The sequence below is a fragment of the Notolepis coatsorum genome (genome assembly GCF_963971535.1).
Source record: "Notolepis coatsorum genome assembly, chromosome: 18".
NCBI lineage: Eukaryota > Metazoa > Chordata > Actinopteri > Aulopiformes > Paralepididae > Notolepis > Notolepis coatsorum.
In genome coordinates, this window is record NC_140182.1 from 95554715 (window position 1) to 95577065 (window position 22351).

Genomic DNA, 22351 nt, shown 5'->3' on the forward strand with positions numbered 1-22351 from the left:
TGTACTGTACCCATTCTGCAATCTGTTAATAAACTTTTCAATCAATCAATCAATCAAGCTACGCGGAGCGCAGTCAGTCAGTAGCCTACACCCTGTATATTCCGATAACGCTATATAAACCATGCTGCATTCATTCTGAGAGAAATATCTATTATTCCAAATGCTATTTATAGGGTTTTGACCATAATTACACTACTGTTGCTATTTTACAATGAACTATAATGAATTACGGTTCATACAGAACATCCAGTGTTATTATGCACAGAAGCTCATTTCCTTGTTGTAATAATATATTCTACCACTGGGCGCCAGGTAAGCATGGTCCGAGCTGTGCGTAAATATAAGCACGAAGTCAAGTTCAAGTTGAAATTGATGAATCCCACTCTTTGCTTAGAAATGCTCGTACGCACAGGGTAAGCACAAATCTGTGCGTAGAACACGTTGATGAATGAGGGCCAGGTATGTAGTTAGAGGGGACTGTGTAGTTCCAAACAGGAGGTCTGCTTTTAGTCAGGCAGCCTTTTGAGAGAGCAGCCCACACCTGGAACAGTCTGCCAACACGGCTCAGGGAGTATCAAAGTTACATTTCATCGAACTTAAAATCATGGTTGAGAGATGGTCAAGTGTGCGACCATTTTAACTGAGGGGTTGTGATGTATGTTAATGTATTTAATGTATTGTAATGTATTTTAGTGTATTGTCATGTGATTTATCAACAGGCTTGTAACCTACTGATTCCTACTGTGTTTTAATTATTGTACTATGTCTTAATTATTGTAGTGCTTGATTGATTGATTGATTTTTATTTAGTACATACAATTTATACAAAAGTATAAAAACAAGGGGTACAAGGATAACATGTGAAAGTCTGTCGACTTGTTTCCAACATGGTCCCAAGAAGAATACAATAAATCACAAAGAGTTAAGTTAAGAAGATAAGATAGATAAAACAAGTAGTCGATAATAGACAACACAATTTTCTGAAAGAGCCTCATTACATCATGTCATGTTCCTGTTCTTCAAGAGTGGTGGCCAAGCAGCACCCACTGCAACCTATTGTTGCAGATGTCGCTTCACACCCCTCTTGAAGACAGCAATAGTGGGGGAGTTTTGGATGGCCCTGGGCAGAGAGTTCCACAGCCGGCAGGCTGTCGACAGAAAGCCATTTTGTGACCCAACAATTATCAAAACTCGTATCTTGGAATATACCAGTACACCCCTCTGTATTACTATTGAATGATGTTTTTGAGTTTGCAGTAAATCCACAGCTAAAGAGATTGGTTTTATCAGGTATCACAGTAGCTAAAAAGCTGATCGCATCACGCTGGTTTCAACCGGAAAAAATTTGCCCAAAAGTTTGGTTTCTTACATATCTCGATGTGATTTATCAAGAAATATCTACAGCAAGAATTCTGGGTCTCAATGAATCCAAAATGTCAATGTGGTTAGAAGTGGTGGAGAGAATAAAAGCTAGCTTATAATGGTAGTGTCTGGTTAGGAGCGAGGGATAATGGAGGTACTATCCAAGGAGGGGTCCGGGAGGGGGGGGGTTCGAGCTGGAGCATATGTGTGTAGGGTTTTAGATAATAGGTATTAGGGGTATATCCTGTATAAGACATTGGTATAATTGGTAATTTCGTTGGATATACACTGTATACGGTAAAATATTATTATATATTTTTTTGCTTTCTGTTTCTGTGCTTGCATGTCATTTTAGCCATCTTAATTGTTAGTTTCATTATGCATTGTGTGTTGAGTACTGACTTTTAATAATTTTGTTTTGCAATAATAATAATAATAAAAAAAAAAGGGTGCCTAGAAACGATTTACAACGTCTTTCCCGGCCATGCTCAAGGTGCCGAGGACGCTGTACAGCGTCTTTGATCTGTTTACATCTTTTTTCGATTTTCCCCGTCTGAACTTCACCGCCGAGCTTTTGGAAGAACATTTTTACCGGAAACTGCATTTCCTCTCAAATTTCACTAGGTGGCAGTGTCCCCCTATTTTCTAACACTATCACAATAGGGGGAATATTGTACCCCACAATGAATCTGGCATTTGATTGGCCAGCATACCTGGCCAATGTAACCACAGGTATAAAACGTTAGCGCGATCCCAGAATCGACGAGGTTTTGGAGGAGAGAGAGAGAGAGAGATAGATAGAGCGATAGAGAGAGAGAGAGATTGAGAGAGATATTTGAATTGAGATCAGCCTATAGTCTATATTTATAGTGTTATACAGTATAGTGGTAGTATCAGACTAATTGTAAGGTTTCAGCTGTGCTTTAGAAAGTACTTAGTCGTGCTAAGTAGTAGTACTATTCGAGGGATTAGTGTGTAGTCTAGGTAGTATATTTCAGTAGTAGTAATAGTAGTTTGATCAGTTAGTAGTTTCATTTAGATTATTAGATCAGTATGAAGAGACGTAGTGTAGGAAAGCGAGGGGACAATCCGGCGGCGGGTCGCTTTGTTCAGACGAAGCTGGCGTTTGGACCCGCGGTTGTTCAAGCAGCAGCAGCACCAACAGCACCAACGTCTTTGGTAGCTCCGATCGGAGAGAGCCGTGAGACCGTTGCTGGGCCCAGTAACGCGTCTCGCCCCGGGACCGGGAGCGGCTCTACCCGACGCAGTTCGAGGAAGAGGAAGGCTGCCGCTGTGGTCATAGCTTCTTCATGCGAGTCAGGGGACAGCGATTCGACCGCCCACGAATCTGATGGGAGCGCCGATTGGGAACCACCAGGTAATTACACGGTCTTATATATATATATATATATATGTGTGTGTGTGAAACGTGTATTTGATGATTTACATACTGTGACTATGTAACGTTAGTTCGACAAACCAACGCCGGCGATATGCATGTGATTGTGTGTGTGTGAAACGTGTATTTGATGATTTACCTACCGCTTATTCTGTGACTATGTAACGTTAGTTTGCCAAACCTAACGCTGATATGCATTTATTATATTCTAGCTCCGGAATCATCTGACGATGATCTCGGCTTGGGTCGGAGGTATGAGTCTGATTCATCGCACGATTCAGACGTGGGAGTCGGACACGGTGGTGGTCGACGGGGCAACGGTACGTCATGTTTACTAATGCAATGTGAATATTGTTTTGTGCATGTTCAAATCGATAGTTGAATGATATAGGATATAGTAGGCATGTAGTACAGGCCACGCCACCATGTGCTACAGTTAGGTTGTCTTGTGTGCGTGTGTGTGTGTGTGCATGTGCACGCCCTTTGAAGTGGCTCTTTGAAGTGTGTAGCTATCATGTAAGTGATAATAGTTGCATGCTGGATGTGTGTGTGTGTGTGTGTAGATGCCTCACCCCATGCCATTTGATGTGTGTGTGTATGTGTGTGTGTGTGTGTGCAGTGTGTGTACACACACACACACACAAGATCAAAAGACATGCATCCTCTCCAACACCTTTGAACTTCGCAGTACATGGTGAGGCCTCTATATGCAAATTCCATTGATTACAGCACACACATACACAATGGCATGGGCACATGGCGAGGCCTATATTTAAATGCATGGTTGTGTAGCATATGTAAAATTCCATTGATTACAACACACACACATGTACATGCTTTGATGGCCGCTGATTTATTTTGTGTTCACACAGCAGAACACTCCGAAACCGAATCCGGGGCCAATACACCAACATGCTTGGGTATGTACTAACTACATTTATGTATGTGTAAATGTATTACTATTGTGTTTTGTGAGACTTACTTACTGAATGAATTTAATCCAATTCAGATTCTGGCGCAGACCCTGCCGATAGTGACGCTGAGACTGGCAACGACATGGGATCACATTCTACTCCTGCAGGTAATTGGGACGCAGGGAGCTGGGACAAGAGGGGGGGGGGGGGTTAGAGAGGGTCCGCAGGGAGCTGGGACAAGAGGGGGGGGGTTAGAGAGGGTCTGCAGGGAGCTGGGACAAGAGGGGGGGGGGTTAGAGAGGGTCTGCAGGGAGCTGGGACAAGAGGGGGGGGGTTAGAGAGGGTCTGCAGGGAGCTGGGACAAGAGGGGGGGGGGTTAGAGAGGGTCTGCAGGGAGCTGGGACAAGAGGGGGGGGGGGTTAGAGAGGGTCTGCAGGGAGCTGGGCACAAGAGGGGGGGGGTTAGAGAGGGTCTGCAGGGAGCTGGGACAAGAGGGGGGGGGGGGGGGGGGTTAGAGAGGGTCTGCAGGGAGCTGGGACAAGAGGGGGGGGGGTAGAGAGGGTCTGCAGGGAGCTGGGACAAGAGGGGGGGGGGGGGGGTTAGAGAGGGTCTGCAGGGAGCTGGGCACAAGAGGGGGGGGGGGGGTTAGAGAGGGTCTGCAGGGAGCTGGGACAAGAGGGGGGGGGGGGTTACAGTCTGCTCTCTGGATGTGATGGAGGAGTGCTGCATGTTGAACACAGTGATCCTCCTCATGTTACAGTCTGCTCTCTGGATGTGATGAGGAGTGCTGCATGTTGAACACAGTGATCCTCCTCATGTTACAGTCTGCTCTCTGGATGTGATGGAGGAGTGCTGCATGTTGAACACAGTGATCCTCCTCATGTTACAGTCTGCTCTCTGGATGTGATGGAGGAGTGCTGCATGTTGAACACAGTGATCCTCCTCATGTTACAGTCTGCTCTCTGGATGTGATGGAGGAGTGCTGCATGTTGAACACAGTGATCCTCCTCATGTTACAGTCTGCTCTCTGGATGTGATGGAGGAGTGCTGCATGTTGAACACAGTGATCCTCCTCATGTTACAGTCTGCTCTCTGGATGTGATGGAGGAGTGCTGCATGTTGAACACAGTGATCCTCCTCATGTTACAGTCTGCTCTCTGGATGTGATGGAGGAGTGCTGCATGTTGAACACAGTGATCCTCCTCATGTTACAGTCTGCTCTCTGGATGTGATGGAGGAGTGCTGCATGTTGAACACAGTGATCCTCCTCATGTTACAGTCTGCTCTCTGGATGTGATGGAGGAGTGCTGCATGTTGAACACAGTGATCCTCCTCATGTTACAGTCTGCTCTCTGGATGTGATGGAGGAGTGCTGCATGTTGAACACAGTGATCCTCCTCATGTTACAGTCTGCTCTCTGGATGTGATGGAGGAGTGCTGCATGTTGAACACAGTGATCCTCCTCATGTTACAGTCTGCTCTCTGGATGTGATGGAGGAGTGCTGCATGAGGCTGCTGCAGGGCCTGGGCCTGGTGGTGATGGTGGTAAATACAATGACAATACGTTGCCCTAGTGTAATGTATTACATCATGTGATTCTAGAACTGGATGCTAGTCTGGACATGCCGGAACCCGTTGCAGGGCGGAAACGCACATCTAAGAGAGGTAAGTTGGCCTCACTCTGCACACCACTTCCAGCTCTGACCTCTGACCCCCACACCACGTCCAGCTCTGACATCTGAACCCCACACACACTCACTCATTCACTCACACAGTTTGTAACTACGTGGCATATGAATGTCTACAGTAGGGGTGTTATAGTATATTTGTATAATTGACAGGTCGTGGCGTGCGACGTGGAGGAGCGAAGAGCAGGGCTGCGATCCGCCAGGAAGAGGAGAATGCCTGGTCTCGTGAGGGCTGGGTGCCTCAAAGGATCCCCTTCACAGCCCAACCGGGGTTGCTCCAGGACGCCATGGCACTCAGATCTTACCGGCCTGCGAAATGGATGGATCTGTTCCTGACAGATGCTTTTCTGAACTCTATTGTTGCCCAGTCCAACCTCTACGCTGAGCAGTCCATTGCCCGGCTGGACCCCACGCTAACCAGTAGCAGGGCACTGCTTTGGAAGCCCCTCACATTGAAGGAGCTGAAGAAGTTCCTCGGACTCCATTTCCTTAGCAGTGTCCTGCAGAAGCCTCGCGTGGACCAGATGTGGACCACTGACGACATGATGTACACACCGTACTACTCTGAGACCATGCCACGCAACAGGTTCCAATTGATCTGGCGATTCCTCCACTTTGCGGACAATACTTCCCTGGAGGTTAGAGACAAATTGTGCAAAGTACGCCCTGTAGTCGACCATGTAAACGCGAGGTGCAAGGAGCTGTACCAGCCTGAACGCGAGCTCGCCATTGACGAGGGGGTGATGGCATGGCGAGGCCGCCTGACCTTCCGGGTCTACAACCCCAACAAGCCCACCCGCTATGGCATCAAGTCCTACTTCCTGTGCGAATCACGCACAGGATATTGCTTTTCATTTAAGCCATATTGTCGGGAAGGCTCGCTCCTGGGGGACACGGTCGTCGGTCTGCTTGGACGTCTGTCTGGGGCCGGCTATACGCTCTTCATGGACAACTTCTACAACTCGGTACGTATGTCCGCCAGGCTCCGACAGTTGAGGACCGACGTCTGTGGTACCCTCAGGAAGCACCGGGGCGAGCCAGCCATCATCAAGAACATTACCAAACGTGACATCGGTGTGGGGGAGCGCATTGCGGTCAACAACAAGGAGGTCCTGATCGTGGCATGGCGCGATAAGAGAATCGTGAAGACCATCAGCAGCTTCCACGAGGACACCATGGAAAAGGCGATGGTGTGGAAGAAGCAGAAGAAGGGCAAAGCGCTGAGGGTGGAGATGCTCAAGCCATCATCAATCCTGGAGTACAATAAATTCATGAACGGCGTCGATCAGCTGGATCAGAATATATCGTACTATCCGGTTACACGTAAGACTGGAAAGTGGACCAAAAAGTTTGTGATGTATCTGATCCAAATATGTATCTTCAACGCTTTTGTCTTGTACAAAAAAAAGCACCCACAAGGGCATTACTCCAACCTCTTCCGGTTCACCAGGGCTGTGGCGCGGACCTACACAGACGGTAAGGAGAAGAAGATTCCTGGGGTGACAGCGGAGATGGAGGCGGAGGCGGAGGCAGGGGAGGAGGCAGGGGAGGAGGCAGGGGAGGAGGCAGGGGGTGGGGATGAGGAGGAGGCAGGGGCTGAGCAGGTGGGGCGTGTCGACCCTAGGGCCCCACTGGGGGACCCGCAGAGCAGATTAGTGGGTGGCTTTGTGAAGCATGTAATGGTTGCATACAAAGCCACCCCGAAGAAAAAGCTACCGTGTAGGAAATGTCGTGTCTGCAGTAGGCGTGGCATCAGGAGTGAGACCAGATATTTTTGCACATCGTGCAAAGTCCCCCTGCATCGTGACAAATGCTTCGCTCTGTACCACACAAAGAGGGATTTCTCTAAATAGTTTCTTTATTAGTTGTCATACAGAAGTACAGACTACTTCTAAATAATCCGGCACACAGAAGTACAGATTACTTCTAAATAATCCATCATTGTGTGATACAGACAGAACCATGTGTACCGGTACATAGTATAGCTAGCTGAGTGTAGTATAGTATAGTGTAGTATAGTATAGTATAGTATATTGTAGTATAGTATAGTATAGTATAGTGTATGGGTAGTTGCACTGTTTTCTGTACAAGACAAATGCGTTGAACACATGTATTTGGGCCACGGTTGTCGATATTGCATAGACATGTTTGGACCACTTGCAGATGAGACGTTATGTTAGCGATCTAGCTGTATCGACTCCATTCATAATTTGCATTGTGTGTGTATATAGTTTTTTTTTTTTTATCTTTTTCCCCCCTCATTTTTACCGTTTGCACAGAACCAATGGTTGCTGACAGTCACCCAGTTTAAAAAAGTATATACTGTAGGTAACATACCACACTTTTCTAATGCAGTCCATTGGCCTATTATTTATATACTTTGGAAGCATGTATTGGATATTTTTTGGTCCACAGATCATCTGGCGCTTCATCCATTTATCAATGGACAATGCAGTCATCGATGCGAGAGACCAAGTAAGATATGCCCTGTAGTTCATGTGACGTGAATGTTACCAGCAAACTTCTAAATGCACTGAAACAATGGTTGGTTATCCTCTAGTGTTCACTTTTTATAAGGTATTGTCTTGGTAAATTACCATAATCCTATACTGTGAATGTTACCAACAAACTCCTAAATGCACTGACACAATGGTTGGTTATCATCAGCCAGTGTTAACTTTTTATAAGGTATTGTCTTGGTAAATTACCATAATCCTATACTGTGAATGTTACCAACAAACTCCTAAATGCACTGAAACAATGGTTGATTATCCTCCAGTGTTCACTTTTTATAAGGTATTGTATTGGTAAATTACCATAATCCTATACTGTGAATGTTACCAACAAACTCCTAAATGCACTGAAACAATGGTTGATTATCCTCCAGTGTTCACTTTTTATAAGGTATTGTCTTGGTAAATTACCATAATCCTATACTGTGAATGTTACCAACAAACTCCTAAATGCACTGAAACAATGGTTGATTATCCTCCAGTGTTCACTTTTTATAAGGTATTGTCTTGGTAAATTACCATAATCCTATACTGTGAATGTTACCAACAAACTCCTAAATGCACTGAAACAATGGTTGGTTATCATCACAGTGTTCACTTTTTATAAGGTATTGTCTTGGTAAATTACCATAATCCTATACTGTGAATGTTACCAACAAACTCCTAAATGCACTGACACAATGGTTGGTTATCATCAGCCAGTGTTCACTTTTTATAAGGTATTGTCTTGGTAAATTACCATAATCCTATACTGTGAATGTTACCAACAAACTCCTAAATGCACTGAACCAATGGTTGATTATCCTCCAGTGTTCACTTTTTATAAGGTATTGTATTGGTAAATTACCATAATCCTATACTGTGAATGTTACCAACAAACTCCTAAATGCACTGAAACAATGGTTGATTATCCTCCAGTGTTCACTTTTTATAAGGTATTGTCTTGGTAAATTACCATAATCCTATACTGTGAATGTTACCAACAAACTCCTAAATGCACTGAAACAATGGTTGATTATCCTCCAGTGTTCACTTTTTATAAGGTATTGTCTTGGTAAATTACCATAATCCTATACTGTGAATGTTACCAACAAACTCCTAAATGCACTGAAACAATGGTTGGTTATCATCACAGTGTTCACTTTTTATAAGGTATTGTCTTGGTAAATTACCATAATCCTATACTGTGAATGTTACCAACAAACTCCTAAATGCACTGAAACAATGGTTGATTATCCTCCAGTGTTCACTTTTTATAAGGTATTGTATTGGTAAATTACCATAATCCTATACTGTGAATGTTACCAACAAACTCCTAAATGCACTGAAACAATGGTTGATTATCCTCCAGTGTTCACTTTTTATAAGGTATTGTCTTGGTAAATTACCATAATCCTATACTGTGAATGTTACCAGCATATAATGCACAGCAACAATGGTTGGTACTGATGACTTGTCACCCAGTTTATTGAACATATTTTACAATAAAAATGTTCATGGCATCAAAGTTTCAAGTTTTTTGCATTGTAAAGTATTCTGTATTTTATAATAATGTTGTCTGGACCTACACCAGTAGTTATAAAACTTACTTGTTCATTAGCGCCAGGCATATCAATCAAATGACCAACAAAGTAATCAATCAATCAAACAAATCAATCTATGAATCAAACTATCAACAAAACAATCAAACATTCTATCAAGCAAATGACCAACAAAGTAATCAATCAATCAAACAAATCAATCTATGAATCAAACTATCAACAAAACAATCAAACATTCTATCAATCAAATGACCAACAAGGTAATCAATCAATCAAACCAATCAATCTATGAATCAAACTATCAACAAAACAATAAAACATTCTATCAAGCAAATTACCAACAAAACAATCAAACATTCTATCAATCAAATGACCAACAAAGTAATCAATCAATCAAACAAATCAATCTATGAATCAAACTATCAACAAAACAATCAAACATTCTATCAATCAAATGACCAACAAAGTAATCAATCAATCAAACCAATCAATCTATGAATCAAACTATCAACAAAACAATCAAACATTCTATCAAGCAAACTATCAACAAAACAATCAAACATTCTATCAATCAAATGACCAACAAAGTAATCAATCAATCAAACAAATCAATCTATGAATCAAACTATCAACAAAACAATCAAACATTCTATCAATCAAATGACCAACAAAGTAATCAATCAATCAAACAAATCAATCTATGAATCAAACTATCAACAAAACAATCAAACATTCTATCAATCAAATGACCAACAAAGTAATCAATCAATCAAACCAATCAATCTATGAATCAAACTATCAACAAAACAATAAAACATTCTATCAAGCAAATTACCAACAAAACAATCAAACATTCTATCAATCAAATGACCAACAAAGTAATCAATCAATCAAACCAATCAATCTATGAATCAAACTATCAACAAAACAATCAAACATTCTATCAATCAAATGACCAACAAAGTAATCAATCAATCAAACAAATCAATCTATGAATCAAACTATCAACAAAACAATCAAACATTCTATCAAGCAAACTATCAACAAAACAATCAAACATTCTATCAAGCAAACTATCAACAAAACAATCAAACATTCTATCAATCAAATGACCAACAAAGTAATCAATCAATCAAACAAATCAATCTATGAATCAAACTATCAACAAAACAATAAAACATTCTATCAATCAAACCAATAAAACAATCTGTCAAACAATCAATCAATCAAACCATCCATCCATCCATCCCAGTCTAAATTGCTTTATAACACGTTCAGTACCTATTATCACCCCGCCGGCACACCTTTCATAAAAGTGCCTGTAACCTCTGTTCTAAATAATTCACCTCCACTTTTACCTTGTGTTGACGTTTTTTAACTTGTAATTGTGAACGAACGAAGACATGCAGAAACAAACGGTTTTTTGCATTGTGTACATCAACTTGTCGTCTTCAAATGAGCCCAACCATTTCCCCATAGTTATAATATAAAATATAGAAATAGCTCCGCTAAGATCATGAGATATGCTAGAATCGTCCAGGAATCCTGGCAACCCACAGTCATTTTCCGGATTTTTGGCCGGCACAATAAAAAAAAAAAAAAAAAAAAAAAGCCATTTTGTGAATAGGAACCCTTTCTAGGCTCATAAACTGAGAGCTGCCCAGACCGTAACTGTCGTCCGTGGACCTGGCCACGCAGGACAATGAGAGAGCATAAATAACTTGGGGCAGATCCATTTAACATTCTATACATACGTCCCAGTTTCAGAAAGGAGACCCTCTGCTCCACAGGGAGCCATCCCCCTTCATTGAAGTGACATGGCTCAATATGGGTTCCAGGTGGCTGATTTAGGACCAATCGTATGGTCTTATTTTGGCTGGTTTGTAGCCTGTGTTTACTTTCCCCTGTAACACCACTATACCAGTACGTACATGTATGCATAATCATATTGGCTGAGGATCATGCAGTTGGCAAGCAATTTCATAGTTTCCAGTGATATTAAGAACCTCTTTTTTGCTCATGTCACCTGCTCCAGAGACTATACAGTTGAAAATGAGCCAACCGGCTAAACTGGCATATTTACACTCAAATGTTCCTTAATATGCACTGTCTCTGTATTTTACACCAATAAATACAAATACAAATACTTTTAAATTGACAAACATCATATTCATGGCACCATTCAAACAGGATCAAAAATGATTTGTCTCTCACACGCACACGCACGTGCACACACACACACACACACACATGCACGCAGACTTACAGGAAGTTGACACAGCCGGTGCCAGGCGGGGGGGCGATCCACACGAAGCTGAAGCTGGTGGCGGGCTGGTGGCTCACGTGGGACGCCACCACACTGCACACAAACTGAGTGCCCGCAAACTGACGCTCTGACATCACTCCTGGAAGAGAGAGAGAGAGAGAGAGAGAGCGAGAGAGAGAGAGAGAGAGAGAGAGAGAGAGAGAGAGAGAGAGAGAGAGAGAGAGAGAGAGAGAGAGTTAATGACAGTTAAACAGTGCCATATATCAATGAAAGACTGTCTCCATCTTTGTCATTCTTTTAGACCGTTTCAACTTGACAACATAAACGTTCTAATTGGACCCACGTTTATCCCCCTCCCCCCCGTTCAAAGAGATGGCGGTCAGACCACAAGGCATCCTTCTGAACTGACTGCTGGTGCATCAGTCAGTTCAGAGGCCTTGAGGTCACAATGTTTGCTGATATGAGTTGCTGGCAGGAAATAACCCAAGCTGTTCCCTAGCAACACAATTCCACCCAAAGTGCCGCCAGTGTGTGTATTGTGAATGTGAATTAGTAGACTGTGATGGTGCTCTGTGTGTGTACACTCTAAATCCAGTGACAAATACTGTAGAAGGATGGTCACTCAGCACGCCCCCTATCCCGTATGTACCCTGCAATCATTTCTACAGACGTTTCGGAGCAGAGTATGGGCAGATTGAGGCTTTTTTTTTCCCGAAGTGCTTGCACTTGCGGCTTGCCATTGTTTTCTATGGACCGGAGTGCTGCCCACTCCATGCCACCTGCCTCACACTCAAAGATATCCTGCTTTTGAGCGAGGCGCGTAGGAAAGCCAGGAGCAGCAATCAATGTCAGACTTTAGTGCTTCAGAGAGAGGGAGAGACAGGGAGAGAGAGGGAGAGAGAGGGAGAGAGAGGGGGAGAGACAGGGAGAGAGAGGGGGAGAGACAGGGAGAGAGAGGGAGAGAGAGGGAGAGAGGGGGAGAGACAGGGAGAGAGAGGGGGAGAGAGGGAGAGAGAGGGGGAGAGACGGGGAGAGAGAGGGGGAGAGAGGGGGAGAGACAGGGAGAGAGAGGGAGAGAGAGGGAGAGAGACAGGGAGAGACAGGGAGAGAGAGGGAGAGAGAGGGGGAGAGAGAGGGAGAGACAGGGAGAGAGAGGGGGAGAGAGGGAGAGAGAGGGGGAGAGACGGGGAGAGAGAGGGGGAGAGAGACAGGGAGAGAGACAGGGAGAGAGAGAGAAATAGAGAGAGAGACAATGAGAGAGAGAGAGAGAGACAGGGAGAGAGAGAGAAAGAGAGAGAGAGAAAATGAGAGAGAGAGAGACAAGGAGAGAGAGAAAGACAAGGAGATAGAGAGAGAGAGAGAGAGAGAGAGAGAGAGAGAGAGAGAGAGAGAGAGAGAGAGAGAGAGAGAGAGAGAGAGAGAGAGAGAGAGCGGCAGCAGTGGAGCGAATGTGTAAAAGTGGATTGATATCCACTTCTGGACGGTGTGTCCACAGTAAATAACACTTCACTCAGATCAGTCACATTTTCAGAAGAGTTCGTGTGTGTGTGTGTATGTTTGTGTGTGTGTGTGTGTGTGTGTGTGTGTGTGTGTGTGTGTGTGTGTGTGTGTGTGTGTGTGTGTGTGTGTGTGTGTGTGTGTGTGTGTGTGTGTGTGTGTGTGTGTGTGTGTGTGTGTGTGTGTGTGTGTGTGTGTGTGTGTGTGTGTGTGTGTGTGTGTGTGTCTGAGTCTGAGCCACAGCCACATAGTTAAAGATATAGACAGGGAGACAGGTGGAACTTTGATGTATGGGACTGCAGGATAAGGAGCAGTAATCAGTGTTCTGCCCTGACTCTCCCTCCCTCTATCCCTCCTTCCATCCCTCCCTCTCTCCTTCTTTACTTTCCATTTCTCTTTTTCCCTCCCTAACTCTTTCCATCCTTCCGTTCAACTTCCTTCCTTCCTTCCTTCCTTCCTTCCTTCCTTCCTTCCTTCCTTCCTTCCTTCCTTCCTTCCTTCCTTCCTTCCTCAAAACCTACTCTAGAGAGGCAAACAATACTAAACAACATGGCCCCCCTAAGAACCACCAGGGTTAAAAATCGTGCTGAGCCATGGATGCACTCAAACATACTGACCGCTATGAAAACCAGAGACAAAAAATTCTCTGAACTTCATAAAAGTCAGACAAAGCCTGCCAAAAGCTCAAACAGTAATCTCCAAGCCCACGTGGTTGAACTCAAACAACAAAGAAACAGACTAAGAAACGATGTAAACACCATGATCAAATCTGCACACAAAATGTTTGATCAATGACAAAACTGAGGAAAACAAAAACAAACCCTGTTACCTTTGGAAATTACTCAACAACCAACTAGGCTGCAGTAAAAAACTAAAAACCAGGGATATGTCCCCAAAGACATCAAAATTGCGAGAGTGACCCCCATGCACAAAAAAGGCAGCAAATTAGACCCAGGCAACTACCGCCTTGTTTCTATTCTTACCTCCATCTCGAACGTCATGGAAAAAAAATTCTACAAATACTGCGGCATGGTCATGCTAGACCTCCAAAAGGCTTTAGACACTGTCAGTCACTCCATTCTGATTGACAAGCTAAAAGCAATTGGTTTTGATAGTGCATCAGTGAGCTGGATGCAATCCTACCTGGAGGGGAGAGAACAAATGGTGGAGGTAAACGGTACACTACCCCCCCCCCCCTCTCCCAGTGAGCTGTGGTGTTCCACAAGGAAGCATATTTGCATATTTGTACCGTTACTGTTCCTAATTTATGCAAATGACACGTCATCAGCTTGTGACTGCAACTTGTTCCTGTTCGTGGACGACTCAGCCCTGCTGGTCTCTGACAGGGACAAGTTGCAGGTTGAAAAAGCCCTCAGCTCTGAACTTGGCAGAATATGCACCTGGCTCGCTGATAACAAACGATCATTACACCTGGGTAAAACAGAGTCCATTCTCTTTGGATCAAATAACAAACTCAGCAAGGCCAACGGCTTCTCTGTTACAGTGGGTGACAATATTGTCACAATATTAGCACTCAACACTTTGATGAACATTGTTGCTCAGCTGATAGAGTTGTGCCCTTCATGATGGCTTGTCGTACAGAACTTGTAAGTCGCTTTGGATAAAAGCGTCAGCTAAATGACTAAATGTAAATGTAAATGTAAATGTAAACAAGGAAAGATGAAATTACCTACCTGGGTTCCATCCTAGAGGCAAATCTTTCCTGTGACAAAATGGCAACCAATGTAATAAAAAAAGTGAGCGAACTAACAAGATTCTTGCACCGGATCTGCTCTCTGGTAAACAAGAATACCCTGAAGACTCTAACAGGAGCACTCATTCAAGGGTACTACGACTATGCTTGCACCTCATGGTACCAAAGCACCTCAAAGGCACTAAAAACAAGACTACAAACATCACAAAACAAACTGGTCAGACTACTGCTTGACCTTACTCCTAAAACCCCCCTCACCCCTGCTCATTTTGACAACCTAGGATGGCTTAGAGTAGAATTCAGAGCAGCAACTTGCAATGGGCCTGGTCTACAAGATACACTACACCACTAAGATACCCACATATCGAAATATTTCCCAAAAGTCAGTGAATTCCGCGACCACAACACCAGAGGGAGTTCCACAAATCATGTTCAACCCAGATTCGGCTCAAACAAGGGACTAAACACGTTTCGCAATTATGCCACAACAATGTGGAACGCCCTACCCACAGCCGTAAAATAATGTGAATTCCTCCCCACCTTCAAAACCGCTCTCAAAGAGCACCTACGGAGGCTGCAATTAGAAACTGGCCCCGGTAAATGTCCAAACCCCCCCCCCCTCCCCCCCACCCACCCACTCCAATGTACAGTTTCTTCGCCCTCGAATATATTTTCTTTTTGGATCTCTGTCTCTTAACCTGTTAAGCTGTAGCCCTATTTTCAGAAATCTCGCCTAAAGGTACATGCCTAAGTAAATGGAAGATTGCTCCACTTCTACAAGGCCAATTTGCATGTTCTTGGTATCTAGGAACATCTAGGGACCTGGGGGTATGTATTTCCAGTGTCAGAAATATTGTGTTTGTTTCTAGGGTTGAGTAAATTGTAATGAAAAAAAGGTGAATATAAATTATGATTTATTTTTGCATCTGTGCCGGTGAATAACACCATGTTACAATTGTGCTGGAACCGAGCTCGCTCACTGAGCTCATTCAGCACCTTATTGAGATCAAGTGTAAAAAGAATCTAAGCTAATAAAGGGAAAATGATTAAACAGAAGGATTTGTAGATACAGTAATAAATGATAATCGATTTTAATTATAAATTAATATTTGACCTTGACCTTATTATGGCCAAATCATACATCTATGGATAGGGAAAAGGCTCCTCTTTCCAATGGCAGGGTTAAATCTGGATAAATTGTTATTTTCGGTAAATCTTATAAAACATCGGTAAAAATGAAAATATACACTTTGACTGCTGTTTTGATAGGGTTATGGTCTTTACTCTTGGCAAAAAAAAACTCTTAACATCCAAGGGCCCACATGTGGGCCCTCATGAGGACGATTCGCGATGCCACTTTGCTGACCTCTAGCGGCTCTGATGTGCATTTCTTTTAATACAATATATAGATAGAATAAAAGCCCTATTTGTTGCCTGTCGATTGCCCTTTCAGGTCACAAAATCCGTTCAGTGGTTCTCCAGTTACATGCCGATATGTGAGGCATGCGCCAAAGTACACATTACCACCCCCGACTTCCGGGGCTCTCGCTCCGTCAATCATTTGGCGATCTTGAAAATTATTGGACAGGGTGAGTGTGGCTTTCCAATGATACCCCACATGGGGATCTAATATGGTCTCTATTGATCGATTTATGATAAAGAAAAGCAGGGTCCCCTTATAAGGGGACCTTACGGCCAGACCAGGCTGCAGAAACAAATTAGTGGGGGGGCATAAAATGTTCTCGGGGGGGCACAATGGTTTTTCAACACAGGTTCCCTTTTATACGTTTCAGCTGGGACAACGGCGCTGTGGCTTGCTTGGCGCTGCCCACGGTGCTGAACTCAACAGCAGAGAGGCAATTGAAAAATCTAATTTCTCTCTATCTTAAGAACTTTCACTTATACAAAAACAGACTGAACGGATATATATAACAGACCTGCTGGGGCAGCGGACTGAGAGCAGGGGACACAAACAGGCTGGATAAGATGGTCAATAAGGCCAGTAGCGTGGTTGGGTGGAGCTGGACTCTAGCGAGGGTGGCGGAGAGGAGGAACCTTGCTAAGCTTCAGGCCATCAGGGAAAACCCCTCCCACCCACTATACACAGACTTGGCTGACAGGAGGAGCATGTTATAGGCTCACACTACCTAAATGCAGCACTGAATGGCACAGGAAGTCCTTCATTCCGACAGCCATCAGACTATACAACGCATCACTGTGCCTCACTGCATCACTGAGCACAGAGTGACAATTACCATCTTCCTGGACTCTTACTTTTTAAACAGCACTGTGCATTATTACACCTACTGTAGACTTCAGTATATTTTTACTGTATTTATTTACTGTATCTTTTATTCTATTTTTATTCTATTTCATTTTATTCTATTCTTAGGCCATTTGTTTTGTTATTCTTATCTGTGACTTGTTCTGTCTAAATGTTTAATGTTGAGTGATTTGCAGTGTCAAATTTCCCTCAGGATAATACATTTCTATTCTATTCTATATCTTTGAAAAGTCTCCACTTCTGAATTCACTGACAAACTGAACTGAACTGACAAAAATAAGGTGCATAAAAAAGCAAACAAAATTCCTCCACAGGCTACTCACCATCATTAGTAGAGCGGCAAGCGGCGTTTGGGGACAGAGTGAAATCCTCTTAAAACACTGCCCCTCCACTCATTCCTGAACTTTTTTGTTAAGTCCTTCTCAAATGCCAACTGAATTAAATTGGCCTTAGTTGCGTCGATGAAGCATACTAAGGCGATGTTCTGTAAAGACGTTCTTGAGGGTAGAAAACGAATTCTCACAGAGTGCCGTGCTAGCTTCAGTAGTGTTGTTGTTGACATCAGTGCCCACTAGGGCTGTCCCCGACTAAGGATTTGGATAGTTGACTTTGATTGACAAATTTTTTTATTTTTAAATTTTTTTACCAGGGTGGGCACAGCTGACTCAGTGGGCGGGCCCGGCCCCCTAATGCCCGCCCATGGCGCCGGGACTGCTTACGGCTTAACAGAGTACTGTATATTTGTATATCTTGTATAAATGTCATAAATGTCTGGATGTAACATTACTGTATAACTGTATATCGTGTATGTCATAAATGTCATGATGAACATTTCTGGTCTGCATCCCCTTAACAATTGTGTGTATTGAGCCGTACTGTATTGTACCCATTTTGCAATCTGTTAATAAAGTTTTCAATCAATCAATCAAACCTTCCTTCCTTCTTTCCTTCCTTCCTTCCTTCCTTCCTTCCTTCCTTCCTTCCTTCCTTCCTTCCTTCCTTCCTTCCTTCCTTCCTTCCTTCCTTCCTTCCTTCCTTCCTTCCTTCCTTCCTTCCTTCCTTCCTTCCTTCCTTCCTTCCTTCCTTCCTTCCTTCCCTCCCTCCTTCCCTCCTTCCTTCATTCCTTCCCTCCTTCCCTCCTTCCCTCCTTCCTTCCTACAGAGCAGCCAGAGTGATCTGTTATGTCTGCCTGTCTGTGTACACAGCTATTTTGAATTATTTTTCAACGAGGAGGAGTGTCCATTTTCTTTGGACAGTTCTGATGTTGCGTCGTCTGTCTCTGCCAGAATTGTATTTGTTTTGAGTTCAAACAGACCCTCCCTCCCTCCCTCTCTCCATCCTGGTGTGAGAGCTGACACCATGTGACGATGCTCTTACCAATGACTGTGGTGGAAATTACATCATGTCACGCAATCTTTCCTTCATTTCATTTTGGGACTTCCGGTTAAGCTGCAATATGTAGCGCACGCAATTGGTTATAGCTCCGCTCCCGTTATCGTTAATTTCGTTTAAAAACCTTATTTGGACAATACCAAAAGAGACTAGACCACATCGTATGTATTGATAAGACCTTCTACTAACTATATCAAAAGACAACATGGTTAGGGGTGGGGAAAAGACGGGAAAGAAACAAGATACGGCAAAGCCAACGGCGCAGATTGAAACTCGGTCAAAGACAATGACAGGCGACGCTGTGGCAGATCCGTTGGTGAGCCCCGGCGCGGGGAATATAGAGGAGAATACACAGGGACCAAGGACAACTGGCCCCGAGATGGAGACAACAGATGACAACATAGCAGGAACATCAGAAAAAAGTACCGTGAAGGAAAAAGCAGGCGATTTTGAGAAGATAATAGCACAATCATCCATCGGATCCCTCACTGCTCCAACAACATCAACTGACACAAGCAGTTCAGTTGCACAGCCCGACTTCAACTCTCTGACTACCCTGATAAAAGAACAGATGATCGCTTTCAAAGCACACGTAGAAGAACAGTTGGTCGCACACGCTGAACACATCGATACTAAATTCGAAGAGGTTATGAGAGCAGTCACTTTGCTGTCCGTGCGAATCACGACAGTGGAGATTTCGGTGACAGAAAACACAAAAGCAGTCAAGGCGAACGAAGGTATCATGACAGCGATGGGAGAAGAGATGGAAAAAGTTAAAGATGAATACCGGAGGGAAATAAAATTGCTTAAAAACGAAGTGATGGAGAGGCAACTAGAAACCCATCGTTACCACAGGCGGAATAACATCCGCATTGTGGGGCTTGATGAATCAGTGAACTGCGATGACATCAACTTTCCAAACGTGTTATCAACGATTTTGAATAACTCCGATCCAAACAAAGTGCCAGAAGTGGAACAAGTTTACAGAATTGGTTCCCAGGGGCAAAATATCAACGGGCCGAGAGTCATCGTTGTCACTCTACGGAAAACTACAACAAGGGATGAAATCATCAAATATGCTCGCAACCAACGTGGGATGCTGAAGTATGGTGATAAACCAATATTTATCTACGAAGATTTGAGCAGAGAGGCCATCATCCGACGTCAACCATACAAAGTTGTGATGCAAAAGCTGTACACAGCCGGCCACAAGCCAAGGCTAGCATATCCGGCGCTGTTATCATTCTTGGACAATAACGGCCGCAGGTTAGGTCCATTTACACCCTTTTATGCTGAGGATTTCCTGATTCAAAATGCAGCAAATAACCCAAAGCATGACGGAAATGCCGGAACCAGTTAAGCCTCTCCCTAAATATATACCAGTGTAGGAATGACTTTATTGTGTTCATCAATGAGGTCATTCCACCAGTGTTGGAATAACATTGCTGTGTTCATCAAGTAGCAAACGATATGCAAGTCGTCTATAACAATGTTTACTGTGTATAATACGATTCATAATACATTATAATTTCAGTCTCTGGTCTCTGAGGGGTCAAATAAATATCAATACAAAAAGATCTATCTGGAATATTCTGGGTTTATCGCTCAAATGCCCTGGGTCTCTTAGATCATTCTGGAATGTAAAATAGTCTAGGCACTAGTATGTTCTACAACCTTCTAGAATATAAGGCACCATGACAACGAAGTAAAGTAGTCTAGGCACTAGTATGTTCTACAACCTTCTAGAATATAAGGCACCATGACAACGAAGCATACAACTCTAACAATAACATTCGGTGTGCATACACATAGCATATATAAATTAAATGAAGTGCAATCAGCCCTTAATAATACTTTAAAATTATCCACACATAAACGTATGGGCACAGCAAGGTTATTCTAACAATTTAAGTAATCACTCCATTAAAGGCACATTGAAGCGCTAAAAGGCGCTGCTTTTCTATCTTATCTAATCAGTTAAATCGGTTCTAGTGGCTTCTCCACGTTGACAATTATTTATCTCTTATTCCTTATCTATATCTTTCCATTGATTTTTATTTTATTAAATTTTTTCTTCTCATCACCCTATATTTTTTAAACATAATTTAACTTACATTGTTCTTTTCCAATGTTCTTCACATTAAGGTGTCAATATTACTATATATTTTTTAAATATATTGTAACTTACATTATTCTTTTCCAATGTTCTTCACATTAAGTGTCAATACTGATCTACAATCTTTTCCTTTTTTTCCCCCTCACACGTTGGTGGAGGGTTCAAAGGAATATGTCGATAAAGGTTTATTCTCTTTTTATTTTATTTTTTATTTTTATCTTTAGGTTAATTATCACAATACTTCATTACAGTAAGGGAAGGTGCAAGACCAAAAGCGACATTCTATTGCAATAGAATGGAAATGTTAGATCCTATGGCAATGAGCATAGGAAAATTAGGATTACAATGCTCAGGTTGGGCAATCCGGTGGACCATGGGAGAAAGTCAATCGCGGAGGATGTGTTCTTGGAACACAGGCATGTTCGACTTTCTGGGAGAGGGGAAAATAGGGGATTTTTATTTGTATATATATATGTTTTTAAGCTCAGCTCTCAACGGGACCTCATTAATTGGATGTGCATCTATTGTAGCTTCATACTCCAGAAACATTACCAAAAACTACACGAAAACATGCATAGACTATGGCTAGTTTGAATATAATGGTATGGAACACCGGTGGGATAAACAAACAACACAAGCGCAAAAGCGTGCTTACACTGATGAAAAAAGAACATGTGGACGTGGCACTATTAAGCGAAACGCACATTTTAGAGGGAGACATAAATACGTTAGCGGATAACATATACCATAATATTGGTCACTCTTCTTTTGCTACGAGAACTAGAGGGGTAGCCATAGTCGTCAGACGCAAATTAAATATCGAATTGAAAGGGGTATGGTCGGATGCTGAGGGGCGCATAACTATAGCTAGGATTATACACAATAACAGGAAAATTGCATTGGCAGCGGTATATGCCCCGAATTTGTACGAAGTGGGTTTCTTCACTTCACTAACAGGAGAAATGTTAAACCATCCCGAGTACTCATACATAATAGGTGCGGATTTTAATGCCATTTGGAACCCAAGGATGGACAAAACTTACCTTTCCTTCTCCAGCGAACAAAAGAATTCATCTAAAGCATTAAAAGATTGGTCGAAATCAACAGGAGTAACTGATTTATGGCGTTCACTTAACCCCATGACCCGCAAGTACTCCTGTCGTTCGGCGAGACACAACACACTATCCAGAATTGATTACGTCTTTGCATCCCCGAGAATATTTGATAAATACGAAGTGGAAATGACACCCAATGCGCTATCAGATCACTGCTACTTAATCCTGAAAGCAACATTTGGTACATTATCTACCCGGGCCCCAAGATGGCGTTTTAATTCGATGCTGCTTAACAACAAGGAATTCATTACACAAATTAAAGAAGCTCTCACAGTATTCCTACAAGTTAATACTAACTCGGTGCAAGATCCCAGAATATTATGGATGTCGGTAAAGAGTATGATCAAAGATTTCTCGGATAGATTTACCTCCATATTGCGCAAAAATCAAAACACAAAACTGTCTGAAAAGGAAACGCTTTACTCAACGCTTTTTAATTCTTTAAAATACAACAACTCTACTAGACTAGATAACCAAGTTAACATTCTAAAGACCGAGATCAAAGCAATGTACAGACAAAAATCGGAATTGCAAATACGCAGCACTAGAC

The 22351-nt window shown here is 42.9% G+C and overlaps 1 protein-coding gene across 1 annotated transcript in view; it reads right to left on the reverse strand.

The window, feature by feature from the left end:
• The window catches only part of reln (reelin), a gene marked incomplete at its 5' end in the record, with an annotated part of 170994 nt that extends 159177 nt beyond the window's left edge, over positions 1-11817 (reverse strand). The window contains 1 exon segment of the mRNA XM_084335295.1: positions 11684-11817. Coding sequence (XP_084191421.1) covers positions 11684-11817 — 134 coding nt within the window.
• Between the last annotated feature and the right edge of the window lie 10534 nt (positions 11818-22351).